The 23,977-nt window shown below is 35.6% G+C and overlaps 1 protein-coding gene across 3 annotated transcripts in view; it reads left to right on the forward strand.

Annotated features, from left to right (window-relative positions):
• Positions 1-4,020: 4,020 nt before the first annotated feature.
• phactr2 (phosphatase and actin regulator 2) overlaps positions 4,021-23,977 on the forward strand; it is a 292,417-nt gene continuing 272,460 nt past the window's right edge. For 2 of the 3 annotated variants that reach the window (XM_039748231.1, XM_039748235.1), the window contains exon 1: positions 4,022-4,235. In XM_039748231.1, the coding sequence (XP_039604165.1) occupies positions 4,055-4,235 (181 nt within the window). In that variant the 5' untranslated portion in view covers positions 4,022-4,054. Of the gene's footprint in view, positions 4,236-23,977 lie in introns of all 3 variants that reach the window. The other variant, XM_039748237.1, reaches the window with a different exon arrangement.

Raw genomic sequence — 23,977 nt, forward strand, 5'->3', positions numbered from 1 at the left:
AAGGGTTGCCAAATGCGTCAATGTCTTACATGCAGGTGTTGGAAATATCACATATGCATTAGACATATATAAATGAAAGACCTGTGTGTGTGTGTGTGTGTGGAGCAGTCTGCTCTGCTCATGTTCAACGATAGCCACGGGAGTTTGTGTGAATTCTATTCAAGATGTAGATGCTTATACAATTGTGACTTGCACTTGGTGATATAGCACATGCATGTACTTTTTAATCATTCAGTGCTTGCATGCACCTCAATTCTCCTTCAACCCAAGCAGACCAACTCAGCTTTGCGGTACATGCACATTATACGTTCACATAATGAGCTACCATACATTTGCCTGAAACAGTTTCTAGCCTGTCCTGCTTAACTTGTGCCACAGCTGCACTCGACTACATGTCCATCTTGGACAAGATACAACCTGTCCTGGCCACTTAGCTGACGCCTCTGCAAGATCACCAATGTATTAAAACTGCTAGGGAGACTTTGGGTTGGTTTTGTCCCGAAGACCACATGCAACTAGTAAGCACTATAAAAAACATACTATACACTGAATGGCCACTAAAGTAGGGCCAACCTATGGGATGTCAACTTGGTTATTCATTTACCATTACGATCTCAGTTTGAGTGGCTGTCACACACGTGTGCATGAGAGCCAGCTAGAAGGACCAAAAGAAGATAATTTCATGCCAGGCCAGGGTGCAGTAAAACTTTCTCTTTTATCTCTGCAGACCAGGCATGGGAAATTCTGCCTGATTCTGATGAGAAGGCCACTTCCGGTTCTGGACCCCCAGATGATGTCACTGCTGCCAAACTGTATTCAGTTCTGTGATTGGACTCAGCCTGTACTCTTCTGTGTTGCCAAATATTCGATATTGCAGCCTTATTCAAGTATATGGGTGGCCGCCCCAAAGCTACTTTTGGTGTCAATGTCTATTTATTTTACAGGGCACAAATCCAAAATGGTATTGAAAGTGATAAACACTGTTCCAGTGTGTCAGTTTTCATGATCAAGGCCCAATTGAACTGGAACATGGCCTGGTAGAATGCCAATCTGGACATACTCTAAAATCAATCAGAAAATAAAGTAATTGATAAACAGCTACAGTGCATCCGGAAAGTATTCATTGCACATCACTTTTTCCACATTTTGTTATGTTACTGCCTTATTCCAGAATGAATTAAATTCATTTTTTTCCTCAGAATTCTACACACAGCACCACATAATGACAACATGAAAAAAGTTTACTTGAGGTTTTTGCAAATTTATTAAAAATAAAAAAACTGAGAAAGCACATGAACATAAGTATTCACAGCCTTTGCCATGAAGCTCAAAATTCAGCTCAGGTGTATCCTGTTTCCCCCGATTATCCTTGAGATGTTTCTGCAGCTTAATTGGAGTCCATGTGTGGTAAATTCAGTTGATTGGACATGATTTGGAAAGGCACACACCTGTCTATATAAGGTCCCGCAGTTGACAGTTCATGTCAGAGCACAAACCAAGCATGGAGTCAAAGGAATTGTCTGTAGACCTCTGAGACAGGAATGTCTAGAGGCAGAAATCTGGGCAAGGTTACAGAAAAATTTCTGCTTCTTTGAAGGTCCCAATGAGCACAGTGGCCTCCATCAACCGTAAGTGGAAGAAGTTCGAAACCACCAGGACTCTTCCTAGAGCTGACCAGCCATCTAAACTGAGTGATCGGGTGAGAAGGGCCTTAGTCTGGGAGGTGACCAAGAACCCGATGGTCACTCTGTCAGAGCTCCAGAGGTCCTTTGTGGAGAGAGGAGAACCTTCCAGAAGGACAACCATCTCTGCAGCAATCCACCAATCAGGCCTGTATGGTAGAGTGGCCATATGGAAGCCACTCCTTAGTAAAAGGCATATGGCAGCCTGCCTGGAGTTTGCCAAAAGGCGCCTGAAGGACTCCCAGACCATGAGAAACAAAATTCTCGGGTCTGATGAGACAAAGATTGAACTCTTTGGTGTGAATGCCAGGCATCACGTTTGGAGGAAACCAGGCACCGCTCATCACCAGGCCATTACCATCCCTACAGTAAAGCATGGTGGTGGCAGCATCATTCTGTGGGGATGTTTTTCAGCCGCAGGAACTGGGAGACTAATCAAGATAAAGGGAAAGATGACTGCAGCAATGTACAGAAACATCCTGTATGAAAACCTGCTCCAGAGTGCTCTTGACCTCAGACTGGGGCGACAGTTCATCTTTCAGCAGGACAATGACCCTAAGCACACAGCCAAGATATCAAAGGAGTGGCTTCAGGACAACTCTGTGAATGTCCTTGAGTGGCCCAGCCAGAGCCCAGACTTGAATCCAATTGAACATCTCTGGAGAGATCTTAAAATGGCTGTGCACCGACGCTTCCTATCCATCCTGATGGAGCTTGAGAGGTGCTGCAAAGAGGAATGGGCAAACTGGCCAAGGATAAGTGTGGCAAGCTTGTGGCATCATATTCAAAAAGACGTGAGGCTGTAATTGCTGCCAAAGGTGCATCGACAAAGTATTAAGCAAATGCTGTGAATACTTATGTACATGTGATTTCTCAGTTTTTTTATTTTTAATAAATTTGCAAAAACCTCAAGTAAACTTTTTTCACGTTGTCATTATGGGGTGTTGTTTGTAGAATTCTGAGGAAACAAATTAATTTAATCCGTTTTGCAATAAGGCTGTAACATAACAAAATGTTGAAAAAGTGATGCGCTGTGAATACTTTCCAGATATACTGTATATCCGAGTTAAAGGTACCTTTAAAATAATAACATAATAACTATCAAGTATTCACAAGGTGAAATTACTTCTGGTTTAGAGTTTTCAAAAGTCATGTTTATTTACAGTGGGCTCTTTCCAAGTGTATTTATAATTAACAAGTTCAAAATCCTGTCTAGTATTTCCAGTTTTACCTAGAATTGCTCAATAATATGGAACAGATAATATTATTACTCACTGTAATGAAAAAGTTAAAATTCACATTTTTAAGGTGATTTTATAAAATGAAAACCATTTCTCAGTGGAATGAAACCAACTTAAAAAAAAAAAAACTACAAGATGATGACATATGAAAAGTGTTAGTTGCTCTGGCTTCTACACTGGGGGTAATCATGTAAGCAAAACTTAATTTTTGCAATACATTAATGCGCAATGTTTCTCACAACAATAAAATGTTAAAATTCTTCTGGATGAAATGTGTTGTATGGCATTATACAGAACTCCTTCACTACAGTGACAATGAACATATCCAAAACTAGATTTCAAAATACTGTACACATATAAAAAAAACTATTTTCGTGAATTTTGTAAATATGACTTCCTGTAAAATAAATGTCCCCCTTACATATTAAATAAAAAGAAATGCGATTTTTGGCACCTGACCTGTACAATGCTGTATGCTCCATCCATTTTCTTATATCGCGTTTGGACCATCTCCAGACGGGACGCCAATTCAGAACACAGACAACAGGGCAATTTAGAGATGATAAGAGAAAAACACAAGTTCCTGTCGTTTTCGTCACAGACATCCCGGAGATCCGATACCTCAGCATTAACCCATTTTATAAGTAGGTTGTAATTTAAAGGAAAAAATAGTGTTTACCACGAAGCCTGCCTCATTAATTATATTTGTTCTGCAGCTTCAGTAGCGTATGCCTATTTACCGAACTAATGCATTTAACGGATAGTTTAATAGAAAACGCTAAATAATATTCTGAGTTAATATTCTATACCAAACATACCTGAAGAATCATAGAACTTAACAGCTTTTGTCTACTTTCTGAATCCGGAATCAAGCACGAATTAAACCCAAGTCTTGCACTTGTGCATGCAATTTTAAATAAGGAGTTTTCAAATGAAAGCGCCAATGTGCTATGGGCGACATTTTCCACATGCTAATCAACTCGAGAACGTTTCAGCAATACTGTATATTCTGTCAGCATTGGATCCGCCCAGGTCCCGCCCCCATCAGGTGTCGCCCACTTTTTCCTACTTGCTGATTAAGCACACCGGCGAGTCTAGTGAGCGCTTTATTCTTTCATACTTTTTTTTTGTATGTGCCTTTGTGCTTTTAAGTGTATGAGTAACTTCGCGAAAGGTATGGCGGCTGCAGATTCAAAACACGATCAAAAAGCAGAAGGATTTGCTCTATGCCCGCTGCAAAGGGTTCGCTCTAAAAGCGATACTTCAGACTTCATTAGAACAAGGGTGTTTGCACTCAGTGCCGCAACATCAGGTACGTGCAACGGAACTCTTGCAAGCTGTGGAGCAAATATGTCGTGTAAAGAGCAACTATGACTGTATCATCCTTACTTGCACTTTTGTTTATCTTATATAATATATATATATATATCTTATATATATATATATATATATATATATATATATATATATATATATATATAATCGATCAATTTTGGTATCATTTAAATATCCTTTCCTTGAACATACGCGCGGAAATGCCCACAGTAAAATTAATTCTGATGCTGTAAAATGAAAGTTTCTTGATCTTCAACCATGCATATATTGTTTCATCAATAATTCAAATGCTTATTAAATATCATTTCCCTTCATGACTTTGCTTTACGACTTTTGCGCGGTACACCTGCTAAAGTACAGTTTTTCTAGTTTGCTGTAAGCGTCTTTCTTTTACGGCTACAGAAAAAAATCGTATAATTATCCTAACGCCCATTACAATAAAGGCTGGATCTTAAATTAAGCAACTTGCGCAGTGACAGCTGAACGTACTTTTTTTTTGCAATATAGTTTCCCATGATGTCTGTGCAGGTGCTCCGCTCTTGCAGAAAGTACCTGGTGTAGATGTTTTCTCATTTTGACAGTTGTTATACTGTTTTTGATTTTACGGGGTTGTATCGCAACAGATCAGCCAGCGCTGTAAGAGTGAGCATGACCTGTTTGGAGTACGAATGAAGTGTGGCAAAGTGCTCATGCTTCAATCGGTAAGGCCTCGGGTTTTTACTATAGTGTATAACTCCGAGGAACCCGCTAAAATTGGATATGCATAACTGCACACAAATGTTATTATATGTTAGTAAACTACATTAGCATTGCTGTTGCCATGAAATTCACCATGTGCTAAGTAATTTTTCTTAACAGAAATAAAGTTTATAATGACTGGGATTTGTGAAGAAATCATTAATCCAATTACTAATTACATGAAGCTAGGTTAAATCGCATTTCCAGGCTGACCCCATGTGAGTCTGTGTTACTGTAATGAATTTGTGCCTTGTCCAGGATAAGTTCTGGCCCTGATTACGTTAAATTGAATGTATAGTGGGTTTCATGATGTCCGGAGTATTGCAACTCATTCAAGTATGAGCAAGCCCCTATTAAAACACTTAAAAAGCAGTCTTTAACGATTCAAGTGTGTTGTAAAGCTTTTTAAAAGGTGGTTAAATATATACATGCGGCGCTTTAAATATGTATCTGTATGCTCAAAATCATTAAAACTGGATTATGTTTGTTTATGCGGAATAAATATGTTGATAGATGGGATAGAGTGAACACTATTGAAAGTGTTCAATGAGAACTCTTCCCTGTATTTTAATATTTTGGTTTTAAATATGCTGGTTTTTAATGACTCTTTCTGTTAATGTTGGTTTGCATTTTTACCACATCTTAAGAACAGAACAGTGTAAAAATGCTTTAATCCAAGTTGTTTTATAACTGGATGCAGGTTAAACTTGTGGCTTTCCAGGACTGTTTGCAAATTTTAATTTAGGACTACTTCTAATATGTTGCCTGTCTATACTGTAATAACAAGAACTCTCATTAGATCAAGTAAATTGCTCAGATTTACTTTAGAAAAATAAGCCAATGAATAAGACATTTGCTGTAGTATGCTAAACACATTTAATTTTGCTAAAGTAGCATATTGTTTCTGAATTTTTCAAGATGCAGCTTTTCATTATGTTTGTGCTTTAGAAAATATGATGACATTGATATAATACACATGTTAAAGTAATTGTAAGGCATAGTTAACACTTTTTTGGAGGTACAGTACTGTAGATGGTTAATGAAAAGTTGTTTTTTTTTAACTTATAGTATGGAACAAAGTGAATGTCAATTTTCCAAGTAATCTATGGTAAGGAAAAAATCCTGTTATGTTCACAGAGAGTTATTACATCAATTGCCAATGGTTCTATTTCATACTGGTTATGAAGTAAACACGTTATTTCTGTTATTTGATTCTTCTACATATGGTTGTGTATACAATGCCTTCCCAAACCTTATAACTGTTTTTAAAGTATTCATTATATCATTAAGAAAACTAACAAAACATGATACGATACATTTAAAGAAATTGTCTGAATGCTAATGCTCATTGTATTTTGAATATTTACTTAAAGTGAAACTGACTCATGAAAAGTTTGATTTTGTTGACAACTCCAATCCTTAGATTCAGTTTTGTGGAATATTTAAAATGTAATATTTTTCTTACAAAACACTGAAGTGCATTACATTTTGTCTTTTGTAAATTTCTTTCACAGGACTGAATTGAGCTTAACTAAGTTACATAGTTCATGAGCAAACCTGCAAAGAGTTTAAAAATAAAAATAGTGATACATGGCTGAAATGTAATACTTGTTTAACAAACAGCCAGCATATAGATTATTTTTAAGGTTTGGTATGGGCATTTTGAGTTTCTGTTTTTATTTTTAAACTAGGGGGCTCTGCTCCCTGCTCGCTTCGCTCACCCACCGCCATGTTTGGTTTACCAGATATACAATTTAAAGAGATTTTTATTTTCATGGGAATTGTTACATATGCATTATTTTCACTTTTACTTTAAAAACTTTTGTAAAAATAATACTTGTCCTTTATTTCTGGCCCTGGGTGTGGTTACATCTCGTTCTCGCAGGATGTATAACACTGTTTGCGTTTTGAAGGGGGGGCAGCTTCTGTCGCGCTGCCTGTCGATCATTTTAAGGCCTGTACAGCAGCTGTCCATTTTGCCACTTCGTGTCTCTGCTGCTCGCATTGTCAAGAGGGGGGGTTTATGTGGCTGAACACACGCAAGGAGAAGTGGTCGGATCATTTGCTGCAAGCTGCGTGTTTTGCTTGTCAATGTTTTAAGAGCTGGGAGCAAGTATCTCTTGCGGGTAATCAGATATATAATTTTAAAAGCTTTTCTTTTCTTTGGAATTGTTTCGTAACCCCCAACACAACTTTCTAGCACCCTCTCCAACCCCTCATTCCCCGGGTCTCGCCCCCCCCTTACCGCATCAATCAGTACCCCGTTAGTCCCCGTTAGCCCCTGTTAGTCTTCCGTGCTATCCCCCGCCCTCCCTCAATCGGACCTAACAAATACTTAAAAAAAAAAAGCCTTCAACCTGGCTGGGACGTTACAATATTTTTGAATTTTACTGCTTTCATATTCTGTACTTTTCTCTGAATGTGTATCCGCACCATTGTTTGTTTGAGCCTTTTGAATTCCACTGCTTTCATAATCTCTTATATGCCTTTTTTTCTCACCAACACTTTTGGGTCTCTTTTCTCTGTGCTGCTCTTTCTTCTTTGCTTAGTCGTTGATGTTTCATCTAGAACGTATTGTCCTTGTATGCTTTATATGTGCTGAAAGCACAGGATCTGTGTGTGCTACATGCCTTTACACAACTGAGTGTTTTGCTGGCCATGCTCTTATTTGATATTGTTTGCGTCTTGCGGGTCTTTTAAGTGTCTTCCAAGAAGATCACGTCTCGTCGCTTTGCTTTTCCTTTCCAGGATTTTTTTTTTATAATAGAAAGATATGCATTCAGAAACCTATAATGACTGGAAATTTTTTGTGTTACTAAACCCATGGTTGTTCGTTACTCATCAAACATGACATTATCAAAAGCAATTCAAAATTTCTAAGATATGATTTTTTGCAGTTCCATATTGGGGGATATTACTTTTTATCTTCAGTACATGATTGCAATTTGCAAAATAACTGTTTTTGATTAATCTAGTATACAAAGTTAGAGTGATTTAATTCTGATTCCATAGTCATTTTTGTTGTGACCACAATTTACTTACTATGTAGTTCATAATAAAATACCCTTCTGATTTCTGTTGTAACTGGTGACTTATTTCACTGTTCATGTTGATAAAGACTTTGTCAAATATGCATTTTCTTAAATCAGGTAATTTATTGAGACTAATTCTGCTATGCACAGTTCTGTAGCCTCTCTGTGAATCATATGTATATTTAAAGGGTCAAGTAATTTTTTTTATCTCCTACAAGTTTGGTGGCATCTTGTATAAGAAAAGACTGCAAACTTGCAGGTAAAATAATCTAATTTTGTTTATTTCCAAATTTGATGAGCAATATGTGCATTATCCATTCCCAATTCTTAAAATGGCCAACTCCTAATTTCAGTTGCTGTCTTTATGCTATGGGCGAAAACCATAGGATTTAGTGAAGTACTATGTGGATATGTTTAGAACATGCAAATGCCAACATGGATTTCCAATTCAACACAGGCAATTGAGGCTGTGAGGCAGCTGCTCCAATCAAATTGTTAATTGGCCTTTGCGGTTTTGTGAACTTATTTTTTTAATAAATTTAATAGATGTATAATATTATTCCTAAGCTAAAGTCTACTCTGTTTTCAGACTATAGGATTTTGTTTTTATGGCTTAGGGTTGGCCAACATTGGGTTTGAATGGCCACAGGCTTTACTCTAATATTTTAATTCTAAACCAGATGTACAGGGTAATTTGAATATGGTTTGTAAATAGACACTTGACGGAATTAAAAGCTGTTAACCTTATGTTCTCATATATGAAGTATAGGGAAAGTATTGTAATCGTCCAAAGATCTGATGTCAAGATTTTGATGAATTTCGATGTTTTAGACCTCTGAGTCAGAAAATACAGTTTTTTTGTAATTTTAACTTTGTGTGTGTGTGTGTATGTAAACACAAAAACTTGAATACGCTTTCACTTGGGTCAACCAAATTTTGCATACAAGTATTAGGTACATAGTGTAGATTTCTATCATTATTTGGGCTATTTCTGTTAACCGAAAGTGGTACTATACCTTTTTATTCATGCAGCTGCAGAGTCAGATTTATTCAACTTTACTTTTATAATAGTTTCAGGGCCACTGGTGTGGATTCACCTTGGAATGTCCTCAGCAAGCACAGTTATTGAAACTACAGTAAATGTTGATTCCCAGATGTGAATTTATGTCTCTGTTCTGTAGACATCTAGGCAATAATAACTGAAAAAGGCACACTTATGATTGCTTCTATTCTTTCACTACATGGAAGCTTATTTCATTATTCAGTGGCAGCTTCCACCATATGGTGGTACTGTATGTACTCCTGCCTCCTTACACTCACATAGTGCCACAGGCAATCCATATGTCATTCTTTCCCCCGGCTCCTCATGGGCAGCTGCACATCAGGAGCTCGGTTTCAGTTTTTCTACCAGACATGCAAACTCTACTAGTAATCTGTTGTGCAAGGTACAGCTAATAGAGCCTCCAAACAAGGTTGCACTCGTAGCTGTCAGTGCTGCTTATGGAGCTTCTTTTATGATAGGCCTCTACAAGTAGCGCAGAGTTGTCATTCCTTCTTTACAGTGCCAGATTTGCACTTGTTATGCCCATGAACTTGGGAATTGATTGCTATTCGTATAAAATATAATGATACTATTTTGTATGGTTTTATCTGTGTTGTCACTCAGTGTGAATCTCACTGTGTAAAATAACATAGAATGCAATGGGTGTAAACTAACTGTCATTCATGAAAAATAATCAATTGATATGAGTGCGGATCTGTTTGCTTTTGCAAGCCATGGCAGAGCTTAACTTGAAAAAGTTTCAAATGAAGTAGCAAAAGATGGAAAATAAGCACAACAGCTTGGTACTTGGTGGGGGAGGGGGTTGATGGATTGTCATAACTACAGCCACAGTAGAGGCTGTAAGCAGATAAGTGAACAGGAAATGTATCCTTACCTCAAGAAAATAGTTCCAAGATTAAATATAATTTTCTGGTTTCCTTTCATTATCACAAGGATGCCTCAATAAGATGAACAGCACATTTTCTTAAATCAAAACCATTGCTGCTTAAAAGTGTATGTACTTGCTAAGTTTAAGGCTTTTTCCTTCTCCTGTTGACCCATGTATCCCTTAGTCCCATTGTAAGCTGGTGAACAGAACATATATTTTTAAAATTTATAAAAAAACGGCTTCACTTCAGAGCACAATTTCACTGTATGTGACAAATTAATATACTGTATGCCGTGATTGTGAAGAACTAAGTTTGTCTTCTTAAATACCTAACGTATCCTTTTAAACTCATAAGGATTCGAATAACATGTTTGTTTCAGTAATGATTAAAAGTAAAATACTTTCATGTGGTCCAATTTATTTTATTTGACTTAAGATTTGGTTTTGATTGAACCTTTTGAAGACCACTAATTTTATCACTTGCTTTTTATAAACTCTTAATATAATGCCATGAGTTGATTTTTGGCTTGCTGAGCTGCAGTTAAACTATGTGCAGTGTCGTTGGAAAAGAGTAGACTGCTCTGAGTACTTGTTTAGTAAGTTTCAGAAGAGAGCTGCACAGTTCTTTACACCTGGCCTTATTGGAGTTTGTAAATGTGCAGCACAGTTGACTGGTATCCCGTTTAGGGTTAGTTCCTGCTTTGCACTAATTGCTACCATAAATGTGTCATGAACAACTTGGGTACAGACTTCTTCAGGAGGATAAAGTTAGATCACAGTCAAATGTCAGGCAGATGTTTTGAAAACATGAAATAAACAGATTTCAGAGTGTTTGATTCACAATTTAAAATCCAAAAAACGTCAAGGCTGGTGTTAAATGTATGTTATTGATAGATAGATTGATAGATAGATACTTTATTAATCCCAAGGGGAAATTCACATAATGCTTTAAACTTCTGATTAGATCAAGCTGAAAAGGTGTGTTATACACCTTATAATTTAAAAAAAAATAAGATTTTTTAAGATAAGATAATTAATGAATTAATTAAAATAAGGTAATTAAAAAAAAAAAAGCTTTAATGCATCCAGTGTGTTGCCTGTCGCTTCATTTTTATGCTGTTAACCTTAAGGCCGTTTAAAGCACTCTGAATGACCTTGCCAGTTATATTCCATCAAGTATACATGCATTGTTTGAGCTATACTTTTCAGTCCTATAATAGAGCAGCACTTATTTATGTAGTTGTGCTTGTGTTATATGATAAATGCCAGCCTTGGTGTGAAGTAAATGGTATGGACAAAATATTCTGTATGTCTATTGACTATTTATATCAGGAAGTTTGTAGTCTTGATCAATGAGAACCTTTAGAGAAGGTCCGCCTGAATGTGTCTGCAATTTGTCTGGTCGCAAACAGCATTTCTAATGGGTAGTGTTGCATATGGTTTGAAATTTAGGAGAAGAAAATTGACAACATAATTGCACTTGAAGAAGATTTAGGAATTGATGTAGAATAGGAAAAAACAACACCAACCTAGAAGTTACTTTTAAGAGGTATTTCTTAAAGTACGCTGACTTTGTGGTTTTATTATGGTATTCCAACTTCCTGAATGTCAAATGTCAATGAATGTATGCTTGCATGCTTTTAACCCTGTGTGACATTTTGTTAATTTTTTTTTTGTAGACTTGTCAATATTTTAATTTTCTTTTTTTGTCCAGTATTAAACTGTATATTCATATGTACCATATTTCTGATTTTATTCATTCTTACATATTTTCTTATACTGAGTAGCATTTCATCTTCAAAGAAACTAATTTGATAAGGAACTTACAGTGAACAAATAACACAATTCTGATTCTGTTTATTAAAGTTGTTCAATACTAAAGTGCCCTGTGTGCAAAATAATTATCCCCTTGAAATGAAAATCCAATTACTCCACCCCAGTAGTAATAGCTTTAATCGGATGCTTTCTGTAGTTATTCATCATTCTCTGAAAGTATGGAGAAAGTTTGGCTATTTCCCCTTTTTAAGAAGTAGTATTATAACTATGTGATAGTCTCAAAGATGAACTGTTTGTGATTCATTGGGGTTTAGAACAGAAGGCTGTCCCAAAATTTTTTCTTTCACCCATTCTAACCTGTTGACCTGCTTGTGTGTTTTGGGTCTTAGTTGCATTACTAAGGTATGCTTCAGCTTTCCAACATTAACTCATTCACTGATTACCATGCTGCATCATATGTTATCAACATTGCAACATTGCAGAGCATGATATGAGAAAGGTGTACATTAAAAGATTAAAAGTTAATCAAAACCAAGTTAACATGTTATCAGGCATAAAATATGTATTATTGCATATTTAAGATGTTTCAACAAGCATAAGATGAATTCATTGGTACAGTTTCACAAACTGCTATTAAATAACCTGTTTATGTAAATTTGCATTAGGCTTAAATTGAGTTTATGCATTTATATGGCCAACACTCTGAGATGTCGGCATGTATAAGTGAATATAATCATACACATTTATGCTTGAAATACAACACAAATCTGTGTATTAACAGAGATGCTAACATGGAAGCAAGGATGGCAGGGAGAGTATGCATATCCTGGGATCACCCTGCACAAGATGGGTACCAGTTATAGTCCGGATGGTAGTATGTTGCAAGGCATACTTGTACGATTAGAATTTGGGGGGAAGAAATAAAAAAATAATGCTCAGAGAAAACCCATATTAACATCAAAGTAAGGTCTTTTGAAAAGCGAGACCACAGAACTAGGCAGTGCTTAGTTAACTCAGACAAAATGGACAAGGGTAAAAACAAACCTACCCTCTAAAATGCATATGACATACAACCGTGTTGCTGCATCACAGCAGGTTTTGGCTCATGCATAGCACTATCATAGATGTATTGATTTGATGTCCTGAAATTTGTGTAAACAGTGTTTTAATGCAGAACTAGCTCTTCCATAAAAGTGGTTTGCAGTAATTTAGTCTTCTAAAGAGAGAAACCTGAGCTGGTTTATCTGCACTAAAAGCTCCTAGCATAAAATGTTATGTAGCCAAAGGAAAACTTTTAAAGATTATGTGGTGCTGAAAAGACACTCTTAATAATTAAAAACGGGCATTGGAACTGCATAAACTTAAAATTACCTTTCTGGAATGTCCTTGAGCTCGTTGTGAAAGACAGCATGGCTTTATTTTTTATTTTTTTGCCCCTCTAAGTTTGAAACAAGCAAGTTATACTGTACACGCAGTTCATTAACACAACATGAACTCGTAGTAAAAAATACCATTTTTCCAGGTTAATGTACTGTATGTATTGCAGCATTAATTTTATTCTCTTTACATTCACCATAAAACATCCAAGCAAGTTTAAATTGCCTTTGTGTTGAAGTCCTAAAGGGTAGGGTGTAGGTCATCCATGAGGTAGTCCATGTTTCTGTGCTACTTTGTGTGTTACTTCACAAGCCATTACAATGTAGCAATCGTTTGTAGGGCTGTACAGCAGTGTGCCTGATAAGACCAACACCACCATCTACCTTTTATTGAACTTATTATCTGCTCTGTCAACGACCGTGTGTGGAAGTGCCCATCATATCTCCTCTAGCGTTTGTGGGTTGGTGAGTGATGTGAGGAATGAGGCTGTGAGGAATGTACCCATTATCACCTGAAAGAAAGATTATACAAATTGTTTGTAATGTATTAAACTTAATTGAAATCTTGTCAGTTAGACCTTCTCACCAGGCATGAGCCTGAAGTCTGCGTTTTACACTGCTGTTTGATAAAAATAAAGGAATCTTGGGTTGAGCCAGGCCACCTCATAACAGTGTTAGTCAGGCACATTTGAGCATCACATAATAGTTGTATATTAATAGAATTTAATTGCTTTCTGTTTGCAAATTCATTCTATTACAATGCCTTTATCACAACATGTGTGTAGTCTATTTCCTGTAGTACATAAGGGAAATCACGAATCGCTGCAAGTTGTGTTTTGAACGCTACTCACCTTGACTGTAAGGAAATTGGATGTATCTGTGTAGCATATTAATTATACCATCCCATACAGTTGGCATGACACACACCCCAAGGATGACTGTAAAAGTCCTGACCAGTCAGCCAGTTCATGCTGAAAAGTGTCCATCACCAAATACCTTATGGTTGTTAAAACCTTTAATGGAACAAGGGATCACGTTATTCCAGCATTTCTGTAATGTAGTCTCCAGTTAAGCATACAACTTTGAAAGGATAGCTCTAAGAAGTTTAAATAATCTTATAAGCCAGTCCTCTTGAGCCAAACAATCATTGTGATCCCTGAAAATGTGATTCATATTTAGCCATATACAGACAAAATCTGTGGGCTGACACTAAAGAAATAAACATTAAGTGTGTGTATTAGACTTTACCAACATTGAAAACGGCTGTACTGAGAAAACATGTCCGTTAACTGTGATTTGAAATGGGTAGATGACATATTGACAACATCAGGAAACATCAAAAAGAAAATATAAAATAAGTGCATATGTGTGTGGTGAATAGTTGAACATTGGAATATGACTGACAAGTCATCGAAATGTGCCATGAAATAAAATTTTCTGTTCACTTTATTGTCCTGCTGCCAGGAGTTGCTAAAATGCCAACACCAAAAAAGTCTGGGTAGGACTAGCAGTTAATTAAGCAAATGTTTACACAATGTTCCTGTTTCATAAATCCTTACTTTTGTTTAAGAAATGGCTTACTCACGTTAAGAGCTTAAGCACATTTTATATATGATGCCCCAGATGTGCAAAACTGACAGAGATCTAACCCCACAGACTCTAGGCTGCAATTGCTGCCAAAGGGACTTCTACTAAATATTGCTTAATGTGGGTGAATACTTGTACAGTCAATTGTTTTCATTGTATATTTCCCATTAAAATAGGCCATTTCACAGAGATGTTTTTTCACTTTGATATTTAATGAGTTTTTTTTTCTGTTGATCTGTGTCAATAAAGCCAAATTAAACCAAACTGTGGCTCAATAAAATTGAAAATTTCCAAGGGAGTGAATAATAACAACAAAAACAGTTTTTCTTGTATAAGCCTGAAATCACACAAAGAATGCCTCAATGGACTTTAATAAGCCCTGTTTGACAGACCCTCAGCTGTCTAAGACGAGAAATCGCCTGACAGACAACAAAAAAATAACCCTTGTAGGTGAAAAAATAAAAAACTTTGTGAAAGGCAATTCAGAGAGAGAGACCCTTTTCCATGTAGTTTGTGTGTGCAATGGGAATGAAAAAATTGGATAAACAATAAATACACAAAACAGAACACAAGTAATCCTCTTCACAGAGCTAGATGGCCAATCTATTTTTGGTACTTCAGAAATGCAATACAATAATAAAAATGACTTTGTTGTTGCCCAGTGCTCCTCACTAGGGGCAGAGTGCCACAAATACTTTTTTTATAGGTGATGTATTTTGAAGGTATTCTTTCATTTTCTTGACAAAGTTTTGGAGGTACTTCTTTTTTTTCTCTTTAAGCAAAAGTGAAAGTTGAATTTGTTTCAGTGTAGACAGAGACAGATATAATATTAAAATTAATATCTCTGAAACATTCCCAGCTTGCAGATCTAATATTACTATTACAAGCATGTTTTCTGCTCCTCCTAGTGAACCAGTCATAAAGATCAATAAGAAATATGCATATATTTCAAATTTACATTATCAATAACATTCAGAAATATACATATAATTGTTTCTTGCTTTCTAACAGCAAATAGGAAGGTCAAAGTATAAGATGGAAAAAAAATATACGGTGACTTCAATACTTTTGGATAAATGAACAGACATTTCAGGCAAGCACTGATACAATTTACAACCTGAGGAGACAGCATGCTTATCATTTGGCCATTCTTCTAAATATAACTACGTCATTTAATTATGCTTTTAAGCTTTTCTGTTTTGTTATTAATATTTCATATTGCAGCTGGAAACAGAAGTTTCTTAATTGGACAAATGCATGACTAATCCTTTTAACTGTAACTATTTAATTGCATGGATTGATTTTTGTTTAGAGGATAAAGTGTACAGTAATACATGAGCACCGATATTTTTCCTTTATTTTAGAGATTTTAGAGTACATACATTTCCAGAAGTTTACTGTTTAGCTTCTGCTTGTATTTTCCGGTCCGTTCCTCTTGCCCATTCCTATTGTTTTTTTTCTTCCCCATCCCCTCTATTGTCACATTTTCATAAAAGTATCTTGATTAGAATTACTGGAATTTGTTTTAAAATATACATTACAGTACTCTGCTATATACCAAATACAATATTTTGTGTCATAGAAAGTAAAGTAATATACAGTAACATGAATAATTCACATTAAACACATGCATGCAAATGCATTTGCTTAATTTAAAGATTGTAGATCAAACTGTGGAGGAAATAAAGCTTAAAGTGGTTATCCTTGATTCTTCAAGCAATGAGTGGTTTATGAGATCATTAAAAGATTTCATTTTTTTAATCTACAAAAGATGAATGTTGTTCACCGTTTGATGTATAAAATACACATTCTATTTATGGAGGTGTGACTGTATAGAGACTGTACAAAGTATATCCTGTTGTAGCCTGCTGATACGAATCAGTTTGTCTTTACAAGGCTCAATTTTATGCATATTTCTGCCATTTGTTAATTGAAATTAGTGTTTTTGTTGAATATTACCTTATCCAGCTTGCCAGAACCCGGGTAATATGCCAACTTTTCCTTTTTTTGGCAAATTTACAATGAGATTAAAAACAAGCCACACAGATTTTTAGAACAGAATTGAACTATTTAGCTGTATTTGTATCATTACAAAATACCTTCACTAGGATGTGCTACATTAGATGCTTTCAACAATTTAGCATTCATTGTCATTTGGTGTGGCACTTTGGTGCCGTGGTACTGCTGCTACCTCACTGATCCAGGGTCTTAGATAACCAGGCCCAGGTCTTTAATCAATCCGTGCAGTCTTCACTTTCTTCCACTGTCTATGTGGATTTTCCTCATGGTATTCAAATTTTCCTCCCACATTCCCAAAGACATTTAATAGCAGGTTAATTGATAACTCCTAAATTAATCCTGTGTGAATGTGCCTATGCTATTGAGTGGAACTGTGAATAACTGGTACACTGTCCAGGGTTGACTCATGCCTTTTGCCCTCCACCAGAAAAGGCATTGGCCTCCTACTACCTTGATTGGATTAAGTGGGTTTGAGAATGGAATGTTAAATCATAATCCGGAATGGGTACCCTGTTTTCAAAAATCAACAACCTTCTTTGCTCACAGAAACACATTTTGTGCAACAGTGGAAATTTTAGTCTTCAAAATGATTAAAAAAATAATTTGGAAAATTAAGCTTGAATAAACATTTGTACTAGAGCTGAATTCAGCAGTAATTTTTGGTTATTGACTTTTGTTGATGCTGTCCACAAGGAGTAAATCAATAAACTGACTAAGTACCTCCTGTTAAAATTGTATGGCTGTCAAAATTTTGTTACAGAAATTTTGGTGACAGAAAATTAGTGCCTAGTCATCTTCACTGAAAAAACAAAGAGCCTGAGGTTGAATACACAATGTGTATTTGACTGTTCAATTTGTAATTTAAAATAACCTGTAATTAAAACTCATTTCTAGTTTCTTCTTACCTATAGAAACTAACTTTCACTTTGTAATAAGATGGACAAAATTGTAAATATGCCTGTTTTGTCTTGATAGACTAATATATTTCTCTACTTTCCCTTTTTGTATTATTGATATGTAGCCTTTTCTCAGAATGCCTCAAATCACAGACTTACCACTGTTTATAAGGTATTATAGTACAGTATATATCTTCTCAAACCTTCCCTTCTACATCTATAACCACAGGCAATTAGGTGTAGTAAAAGACAAGCAGGAGTTAAGTTACAAATTAAACAATGTATTATCGATAATATTCATAAATAATAATATGCAAAGTACATTTGAATATTGGCAACCATACAACCTGATTAAATGGTGATGTGTAGTTTCAGATGGCACACAGACTTGTTAGTTACTTAATGTCTCTAGTTAAGGCATCATTTGTGGTCAGCTTTCTTCAGAACAGGCCGCATGCCTGTTTCAATATGGCTGCCGAGCTGTGCTCTTCATTGTGTTGTCCTTTTAAATTCATGGTGTGTGATGGTCATCAGTTTGGTAAGAAAGAGAGTGAGGTTAAGCAAGCAAATTTATAGATTCTTTGGGGAGGAAGGGGTTCTTAAACCATTAAACCATTGCTGTTATTATCAGTAATGTAACATTAATATTACATTGCTTCACAAATAAAGACATAGACAAAATGTTTATCAACTTATATCCAAATCTCACATCACAACAATGCCCACAAGTAATTAGATATTTTCTTTGATTTAAAGGTTTTGGCACCTAAATTTAATTCTGGTGGAGAGCGGTTCACCTTCCAAAACATTGTATTAGTGCCACATGCATAAGTAAATTACAAACTTTTGGGAAACTTTCATTTGCAACAGGTCATTCACAAAACAAAAAACACTTTAAATCTGCATCCAGGCCGACTCCTGTCTTGCACTTAATGCTACTAGAGTAAGCCCAACTTCCCCATGACCCTGCATCATATTATTAACCCTCCAACTGACTTTAATTTTTAATTCCTTTATTCAAATGTAAGACACTGCAATTTAAAATGGAAATAATGAAAGCCTTTTTTTAATTCATAAATTTAGCACGTTATTATTTTAAATAACAGTTTAACTTTCCTTGTTTATTATATTAAGAAATGTGGGATTTTTTTTTTTAAAGAAATGATTTCTGCAATCTTGCTCTTCTAGTCCCGACTGCACTAACTTAATTTGAGGAGCACAATTGATTCCTCTTAAAAAAAAATGTACATTTTTACTTTCAGTTTGGCTTCAGCAGCAGAAATAGATTCAAAATTTTATTATGTATGTATAAGGGGCGAAAAAGATTGACAAAACTAGGTCACTGTGTTGTAAGTAAATGTAATGTTTCAAAGTAGTACCAACTGTACACTAGAAAATATTCTCATTTGCCCTTCTGCTGGTGATGCAAGTTACATTTGTGATAGTAAGGGATTTGTGATGATTTAGAGCGGCATCCAAAGAAAATGCATTATTGATATTCCAATTCAATCTTTAACTGAGGATGTGCAACATATTTCCTGCCCTGAAGATAATGCACTTGTTTATGTGGCTGCATACAGTAATAGCTCCTTTGAATTCTGTTCAGTGACTATCTGTTTGGAGTTTGCATTTTCCTGTTTGAATCTGTTTTCTCTTCAGGTATTCCACTTAGGCTGACTGGCGAATGTTTATTGGTGTTATGTGAGTGAATTCTGGGATTGTGTGTGAGTTTTCTTTACAATGCATTACTGCTACTTTGAGAGTCTGTGCCTGTCTTGTACCAAAGTCTTTATAATTGCACTTTGTGAACCTGTACTTGAATTACCAGAGATGAGAAGTAAATGGAAGGAAGCAAGCATCGATGGATAGAATATATGCAACATACAGTACATTGACTATCGCCATTTGTTGCTGTCTAGATAATTCAGCTTATTTTTATGTAATTTATGATATATTGATTCAGAGTGTTTAAAGACGATCCCTTTTTTTCTCCCAGACCCCCTGCACTAAATATGTAAATAAATAAGCTTTGCACTAACTTAATGGAACCTATCTTTAGCCCAGAAATCTAAAGGTGCCAGCTGTAAAGCCACTACAAGTGTGCTGAAGTGTTCATTTTGTTATACTATTAAAAAAATAAGTACAATTACATGTGGCACTAGAAAAAGACATAGGCACTTTCTTAAAGTGCTGGAAGTGTCTTCATTTTCATCGTTAAGCCTTCATTGAAATAGTCATCTGTGTCATTTTGCTCTTTTTGTTTGGGATTGGGGGGTGGAGAGATTTTTTTTGTTGTAGTTGTAACTGTATGGTAAGAATTGGAAAGTACAAACCAGCACATCTCACTAAGCTATCAATGAAATATTGAAGTAAAACAACCATATTGGAGTCTGGAATTCGAAACCTAGACAACTTTTATACTAATATATAAAAGTGAAATTTCATAACCAACGGTTTATAACTTTAATAAAAATAATACATTTATTTATATGTAGCACCTTTCTGATACTCAAGGCGTTTCAGAGTCTAAAAACAGAAAGGTATATGTAACATTGGATATAAGTATTTTCTACATGAAACACTAAAACAGTAAATAAATTCAGGATGTACAATTTATTCAATAGAATAAAAGACAATAAACAGAGTAAAACACTAAATTCAATACTAGAAGAAAAGCCTGAACAAATAACATGATTTGTGATATATCACACACAAATTATCCGAGCATCTGGACAGTGAGGTAAACTGAAAGAAGGGGCAAAATGTAAGGTTAAACTTAAAAGCCTCCTGAACAGATGCATTTTAAGTTGTTTTTTAAAAGAATTAATTGAGTTAGCAGATCTAATTAATTTAGGGAGGTCATTCCAATGTGTGGTTGCTATGCAGCTGAAGAACCTATCACTCAGAGTGCAGGTTAGTGTGAGGCACAGCAATACTGCCAGAATTGGAGGACCTTAGTGGGCAAGCAGGAGCATAGCAATGGAGGAGGTCACTGATGTAGCCTGGGGCAAGGCTATTTAAAGTTTTGTATTTTATTAATAGAATTTTAGAATCAATCCTGTAAGACATAGTGTGCCAGTGAAGTGTTAAGTGCTCACTATTGCTGGCTTGTGTAAGGTCTCTTGCAGCAGAGTTTTTGAATCAACTGGAGCTGTGATAAAAGATAAAATAAATAAATTAATTAAATAAATAAATAAATAAAAAAGATAAAAAGTGGTACCTGCTAGTAGTGTGTTATAATAATCAATGTGGGATGTTACAAAATCATGGACTCGTTTGTGCATTAGAAAAGGAGAGAATTGAGGGAACATGATATTTTTTTTAATGTGGTTTATGTGGGTGGAGTATATTTACAGTACAATAGGGGCTACATGGTGATGTACTTCTTGCAGCTCTTACTTCAAATCTGACTTTAAATCTGCCTGTGTGACATTCATATATTTTATTTTTTCACCCGCTCAGATTCTGTCTTGTTTTCTTCCCCTGTTCTAAAGATGTGTGCAAGGTTGATTGGAATTTCAAAAATTTCCTAGTATGTAGGTGCTTTAGTGACAATACCCTGCAATGAACTAGTCCTTTATTTAGGGTTGACTTTTCTCCTTGTACACAGTGCTTGTAGTATGGGTTCCAGCCACCGTGAGCTTGCAGCTTTTCCACAGAAATTGCTTGTTTGTAGCACGAACACCCATTTTAGTGAGCAGTTGGGTTCCCATCTTGGAGTTTTTGGTCACACGACAATTTCTATTAAATGTTGGTGTTTGTAGCTGAATTTAAATCATGTGCAGTTATTTATTCGGGGTTAATGTATTTAAATCAATTGCTTAATGATTGTGATAATTACTATTTTGTAATTAAATAAAATACAGAAGATCTGCATCCATTTTTATTAACATTAATAATGAGCAATTATGTTTTACATTTTTAATAAAAATATTTTTCTCCAAGTAAATATTAATAAATAGGTTACATACACTTTAAAGTGGGCGGCTTAGTGCAGGGGTTGGCAAAGTCATTCCAGGGCCGCAGTGGCTGCAGGTTTTTGTTCCAATCCAATTGCTTAATAAGAAGCACTTATTGCTCTAGAAACACTTCTGCTTCATTTTAGTTGTCTCCCTCATTAAGATTTTGAACACTTATTCCTTATTTAAGTCTTAAACAACTGCATTCTCGGTTTTTAATTGCTCCTTCGTAGCAATAAGATGCAAATGACAAAAGAAACCAGCAGTTATCCATTTTGCTTGTTACCCTTTACACCTGTGTGTATTTATCGTGCACTATTTGGTTTAAAATAGAGAAGAGAAAAGAGTGAAGGACTGAGAATTACCCATCCGTTTTACACTTCAAAGTATTTGGATGATATCCTTAGAATGGAAAAAAAAATCTAGGATATGAGAATGACTTGACATAGCAGAGTTTAAGCACTAACAAGCCATGAAATGTAATTATTGGCAAGGATTGTTTTCTAATTAAGCAACTGGGTTGGAACAAAAACCCGCAGCCTTTGAGGCCCTCCGGGAATGACTTTGCCCACCCCTGCCCTAGTGTGTGCTTGGTTTGTGGGTGTGGGTGTGTGTGCCCTGTGGTGGGCTGGCACCTTGCCCGGGGTTTGTTTCCTACCTTGCGCCCTGTGTTGGCTGGTATTGGCTCCAGCAGACCCCCGTGACCCTGTAGTTAGGATATAGCGGATTGGATAATGGATGGATGGATGGACACTTTAAAGTGTGTCAGAGTGTACTTGTTTATTAGTGTTTCAAACTACCAAATATAAAAAGTATTTTATTGCTGATGTTTACGTAGCTTAGAAATCAAATCTGAAATTGCTGAGGTGTATTGCATGACTCATTTAATTTTATATGGTAGGCAGCACTATAAAACTGTAGATGATGACCTAAAACTGAGTAAAGAATTAAATGCAGTTACATATTGAAAAGAAGTTTTTTTTTAGCAAGTGAACAGGTTTGCAAATGCTAGTTTTTTTTTTTTTTTAAATGTTATTTTAATAAAACCCACACCTAGATAATGTGAACATGTTGGGCGTATCTATCGGCACACCACTTTGCAAATTTGAGGAAAAGTAAGCTATGATTTCAGTTTAATAAAAATAGCTGTAGTAATAAGTCAGTGTGTTTTTTTTTTCTTTTTCTTAAAAACATGAATAATTTACAGTAGATACATTTGAAGGTTTATTGGGCATCGTGAGAGCAATGTTAAGATGAAACAATAGAACATAGTTGCAGCTGGATTCTAGGAATGAGGCAATCAGTTTTTTTTTCTTATTTTCTTTTTTTTTTTTTTTTTTAAGAATACTGTTTGTGGAAAATTGTTACAAAATGAGACTGACGTGTATGAACTTATCTTCATGATCTGGCAGACATCATACTCCCCCCATTGTTCTTTCGTCTTTTCTTTTTAAATCCTTTAGTGTTTTGGAAGCCCAGGAATCCATTGGTTACATTTATTTTCTATTACACTGTATTTTCAAAGATGTTAAAGATGAATTGCATTCTCCTGTATTTTTCTGTGGGCACTACCACTTCTATTGATGGCTGTTATTCCATTACCAGGCAGGACATGCCACACTGGTTGTTGTGGAAAAGAGGTTGCTGGCAAAATTGGATGCCATCACAAAACCTCTCCTCCATGATTCACTTTCTTGGAGCACTTTTTTTTCACAGACTTATTTCACCACATTGTGCAAAGAAGTGCCTCTAGAGATTGTTTCTGCCTGCTGCTATCATGCAATTCTGTGCTTCCTCTTAACAACCCAGAATAAATGCTTATACTATTTAAATTAATTTTGCAATTTCTGCACAATGTATATTTATTTGCTTGTTTGTTTATTTATATAATTATTGATTTATAATTTATCTCCTGGGAGTCTGTATCTTTGCTTTTTATGTTTCTGCTGCGGTATGCATTTAAATTTCCCCATGGAAATATTCATCAAAGCTATATAAAGACTATGTAAAAGTCGGCAGTGTGCATTTCTTATACTGAGATTTCCGATTCTTTCAAAGAAAATCCCTTAGTCATTCTTTTTAGTATTTTCTGGTAGCAATTTTTCTTCTGTTCATTGACTATGCTTAAAATCTGTTCAATTTGACTTTGGTTACGTGTTTCCTTTTGACTGCAAAACCCCACACTGTTTTCTGACTGCATGGTTCACTTTCGGAACTTTATTTATTTTATATCTTCTTGCTTATGACCTTTCGTCTATTATGACTTTGAGTTGTTCCATTTACCTTTTCTTTTAAAACTGCTGCTACTTGGTGCTTTCAGTACACTTATGTGTTCGAGGTGCGATCCAAAAGTTCCCAGAATGCATTTATTTAAAAGCATGCACACCAAATAACAATTAATGGTG

Source organism: Polypterus senegalus, chromosome 3, assembly GCF_016835505.1.
Source record: "Polypterus senegalus isolate Bchr_013 chromosome 3, ASM1683550v1, whole genome shotgun sequence".
NCBI lineage: Eukaryota > Metazoa > Chordata > Cladistia > Polypteriformes > Polypteridae > Polypterus > Polypterus senegalus.